The sequence below is a fragment of the Arachis ipaensis genome, chromosome B03 (genome assembly GCF_000816755.2).
Source record: "Arachis ipaensis cultivar K30076 chromosome B03, Araip1.1, whole genome shotgun sequence".
NCBI classification, from domain to species: Eukaryota; Viridiplantae; Streptophyta; class Magnoliopsida; order Fabales; family Fabaceae; genus Arachis; species Arachis ipaensis.
Window position 1 is genome coordinate 3039089 of NC_029787.2, and position 4409 is coordinate 3043497.

The following is a 4409-nucleotide window of genomic DNA, read 5'->3' on the forward strand; positions in this document are numbered from 1 at the left end:
ATTAAATCAAATTAAAATTTTAAATTAAAAGAATTTTAAAACATTAAAATACTTCAATTTAAAATTAATTTAATTTCATTTCATAAATATCATATTAACAATCAATTAAAATTTTTAAGTATATATTATAATATCATTTAACATACCATATAAATAAACTTTGACTATGAAAAAAAAATAACAGAAAAATTAATTTGACCAATTTAAAATTTTTAAAAATAAATTTAATTAAAAAACTTTCAAAAACCAATTTAAAGTAGTAATACGTGCATATATAGTTATAATATGATGATGATATCATTCCACCGCGTATAGGACTTCTTTTTTTTTTTAATTTTGGATTAACGCGTATTAGATTTTTTTTTAGGGTAACTAAAAATCAAGATCTTTGGCACTTCAAAGTATGGTTCTGAGTCACAAACTTCTGAGCGAATGTCTCAATTTAACATTTAACATTACCAATAATGTTGAACCGAACTATACTTTACAATGTGAATAGCCTCAATCATGAAGTTCACAATATTTTCGAAAAATATTCATACATGCATGAATGTTAAAAATTAGCACGATGTATGGTGAAGTAGATCTAATTCTTGGACGTTAACGGAGGAAAATAACTCTTATTTCACTCGTGAAACATATTTAGAACTCAATCAACACTACCTCTTATCCGCCAATCCAAACATGATCTAACAATAATGCTTACAACTACGATTCTTTTGTTTTCAATTCAACATTCGTTCATAAACTTGGGCTCTTACCATTTTCTACACAAAACTGTTCTTTGCCGTAACATTGTAATGACAATACCTTGAAAGAGTAATAGAGAAATCAAACAGTGAGGCCTTGAGGAGGAGCAGCAACAGGTGCCTTGGGCTTAGCCTTCTCAACAACAATGGCCTGTGTGGTCAAAACCATTCCAGCAACTGAAGCAGCATTCTGCAAAGCACACCTTGTCACCTTTGCAGGGTCAATGACTCCAGCCTCCACCAAATTCTCATATTTGTCTGTCATGGCATTGTAACCAACCTCCCATTCACTGTTCTTTATCTTCTCCACCACTACTTCACCTTCTATACCAGCATTTTGAGCAATCAATGATGCAGGTGATACCAATGCCTACAATATTAAAATTTTCCACAGTTATCAGATCAACTTGTAACTTGGAGAAAACTCAGGGTTATATTGTTTATTGTTAAAGTGTATTGTAATCTGAAATAGACAAGGAATTTATGTAGGAGGTTTCTATATCTGTTTTATAGTTGGACTTGGTGTGTTATCATAATAATGGAACATGTGCATTATGCAGTACAAAGAAGATTATAGCTTTATGTATGTAGCTTGTCAGCATTCTCACCTTCTGAACAATGTCAGCTCCTAATCTTTCATCAGCATCTTCAAGCTTGTCCTTGATTGCTGGTACAAAGTCAGAAAGGTGAACCAATGCGGTGCCTCCACCAGGAACAATACCTTCCTCAATGGCAGCAAAGGTTGCATTCTTGGCATCCTCAATACGGAGCTTACGGTCCTCAAGTTCAGTCTCTGTGGCAGCACCGACCTTGATGACTGCAACTCCACCAGACAACTTGGCGATTCTCTCTGATAATTTCTCTGTATCATAAACTGAATCTGTCTCTGACAGCTCCTTCTTTAGTTGTGCAACCCTAGCTTGCAACTCATCTTTTGATGCAGCATCAGCAATCATAGTTGTAGAATCCTTGGAGATGGTTACTTTGCGAGCGATACCAAGCTGCTCAACTGAGGTGTTCTCAACAAGTAATCCCAGATCAGAGGCTTGGAACTCAGCACCTGGTAATTGAAGGCACAAAATCAACTTGTCAGCCACATGGTTGTCATAATTCCCATCTCATGATCATATATACTTAACAATTTAACAGAACTCAGTGATTAACTTGACAAATCAATACACCTTGCACTCAAATACACCATACACCAGACTAATTTTTAACAATATTAACCTATTTTCAACTGAGATTGGTCATTTGATTTCATTTCAAATCCATTACAAATGTTGATGTGCTATGTATCCAATCAAGTACAGAAGAGAATTTCACCTACCTGTCAATATAGCAATGTCTTGAAGTAGGGCCTTCCTGCGCTCACCAAAACCGGGAGCTTTGATGGCAGCAACGTTAAGAATGCCCCGCAGCTTATTCACAACAAGGGTAGCCAAAGCCTCCCCAGTGACATCCTCGGCGATGATAAGCAAGGGAGCTCTCAATTGAGTTGTTTTCTCCAACAGTGGAATTATATCCTTAATTGCCGATATCTTCTGATCTGTAATCAAGACTCTCGCATTCTCGAATTCAACAATCGACTTCTCAGGGTTTGTAACAAATTGAGGGGAGATATACCCTCTGTCAATCTGTATCACATAATACAAAATAATAAGAATTACAAAGTGAATATAAACTCATCACGATTCCCTACAGAGTGGAAAAGAAGCGACCCGTTTGCCACAGCAGAAAAGTTATACCTCCATTCCTTCTTCAACTTCAACAGTAGTCTCAAATGAGGATGAAGATTCAATGGATAGCACGCCATCTGGTCCAACCTTGTCAATTGCCTCAGCAATCATTTGCCCAATCAACTCATCATTTCCCGCGGAGATAGAAGCAACGGCTGTTCCATTACCAGACCAATAAACCATCATTAGTCTACCAAACCTCAAGGTAAAACAAACATTCCTAGAGAAATGGTATAGCATATAACACCTTTGATGTCATCTCCTCCTTTGACAGCCCTGGACTTCTTCTCAAGCTCCTCAATCAAACCCTGAACAGTTTTATCAATTCCTCTCTTGAGAGACACAGGGTTAGCACCAGAGGTCACACTGAGCAGTCCAAGCTTAATTATCTCCCTAGCAAGAACCGAAGCAGTCGTTGTCCCATCGCCAGCTGAGTCATTAGTCTTGCTAGCAACCTTGTCCACACAATTTCGCCACACATCAATAATCATCATCGTCATTAACACCAAAATAACCAAACCATTATCAGATTTTTACAATTGAAAAAATTGAAACCATCCCTCGCATACCTCCCTAATGAGAGCAGCTCCGGCGTTCTCCATGGCATCAGGGAGCTCAATAGCGCGAGCAATGGTGACACCATCGTTAACAACTCTAGGGTTTCCAAACTCATCCAACACAACATTCCTCCCTTCAAAAATAACCAAATAGGCAAATACAGTTCCGAAATCTCAGCATCATTGTAAATTCTTATAAATCAAACCAGTCCCTCCAAGAGGAGCTTGAAATTACACGATTCAAATCTAAAATGCAAAAACGAACGAGAAATGAAATAAAATTAAGCAGGATTGTACGTACCCCTGGGACCGAGGGTGAGACCAACGGCGTCGGCGAGCTTATCGATACCGGCTTGAATGGCGGCGCGTGAGCTCTGGTCGAAGGCAATCTCCTTGGCGGAGGCTCTGACGGAGAAGCGACGGTAATTGACTCTGCCATTGTTTTGGTGGTTCAGCCTCCTGTTGCTGCTTAAACTCTGAAAAAGAAATATTCACATTGGAAAGTGTGAGGAGGTAGTTAAGAGTTGTTGTACTAGTTAGTTAGTTAGTTAGATGTTATGGTACCTGGCGGTTAGAAGAGCGAAGGAGGGAGGCGGAGGAGAGAGCGTTTGCGGAGGCCATTGATGCTAACGACTTGGTGTGTGTGTGTTGGGTGAGGAATGGATAAGAAGAGTGTCTGAAACTGGAAAGTGAACACAAAAGTTAGGGTTTGGGCCTGCTGCTTTATGGATACCAAATCTCAGTTTCCAGAACATTCCTCTCTCTCTCCAGATTTCTCGAAGGCCCTTTTTCTCATCCGGGTCGGATTTCGGATTAACAACCCTTTTACTTTTGGATCCATCATATTATACCAATAAAAATTAGTTTAATTTTAATGGATTAAAAATGTAAAATATTTTATATAATTATTCAATTATATTTATTTTTTTTATGATTATTCACGCAATTAATAAAAGTAATAGTTATTTTTAATGATGTGGTGTTACGTAATTAAATATACGTGTAAAATTGTTTTACACTGATAGTATATTAAAATTAAATTTTAAAAAATACGATTATCATATCTAAACATTAATTATTAAATTACTATATATAATAGTAATTAATCCTGTACTAAACGAATAATTAAATTTATTTATACTAATATAATATTTTTTTGTGAATATCTACTATGGAATCACTCTACTTGATCTGCATAGCTTCATTTCCATATTGATAAAAGTGCAATGAGGCAAGGTTTTATTGGTAAACCTATTCTGATCTATATTAAATTGAGTTTCTATTTGCTTCTACCATTTGATAGGGTCCAAGATTTAGTTAACAGGAAAAGAAAAAAAGAGTTAACTTGATTATGTAGTTTCTAA

General features: G+C 36.7%; 1 protein-coding gene across 1 annotated transcript; it reads right to left on the minus strand.

Annotated features, from left to right (window-relative positions):
• LOC107629245 (ruBisCO large subunit-binding protein subunit alpha) lies at window positions 688-3767 on the minus strand. The gene is made up of 8 exons (XM_016331991.2): window positions 3610-3767; window positions 3347-3521; window positions 3058-3179; window positions 2736-2943; window positions 2498-2643; window positions 2080-2386; window positions 1358-1809; window positions 688-1119 (listed from the first exon to the last, which is right to left on the minus strand). Exons 1-8 carry the CDS (start codon window positions 3664-3666, stop codon window positions 832-834), a joined length of 1755 nt encoding a protein of 584 aa, XP_016187477.1. The 5' UTR covers window positions 3667-3767; the 3' UTR covers window positions 688-831.

Coding starts and splice junctions, on each gene's coding strand:
- LOC107629245 (XM_016331991.2), bottom strand. CDS start 3,666: ATGGCCTCCGCAAACGCTCTCTCCTCCGCCTCCCTCCTTCGCTCTTCT. Junction 2,387..2,497: donor AAGTTGAAGAAGGAATGGAG/GTATAACTTTTC, acceptor TATGTGATACAG/ATTGACAGAGGGTATATCTC. Junction 1,120..1,357: donor GAGCTGACATTGTTCAGAAG/GTGAGAATGCTG, acceptor TTAATATTGTAG/GCATTGGTATCACCTGCATC.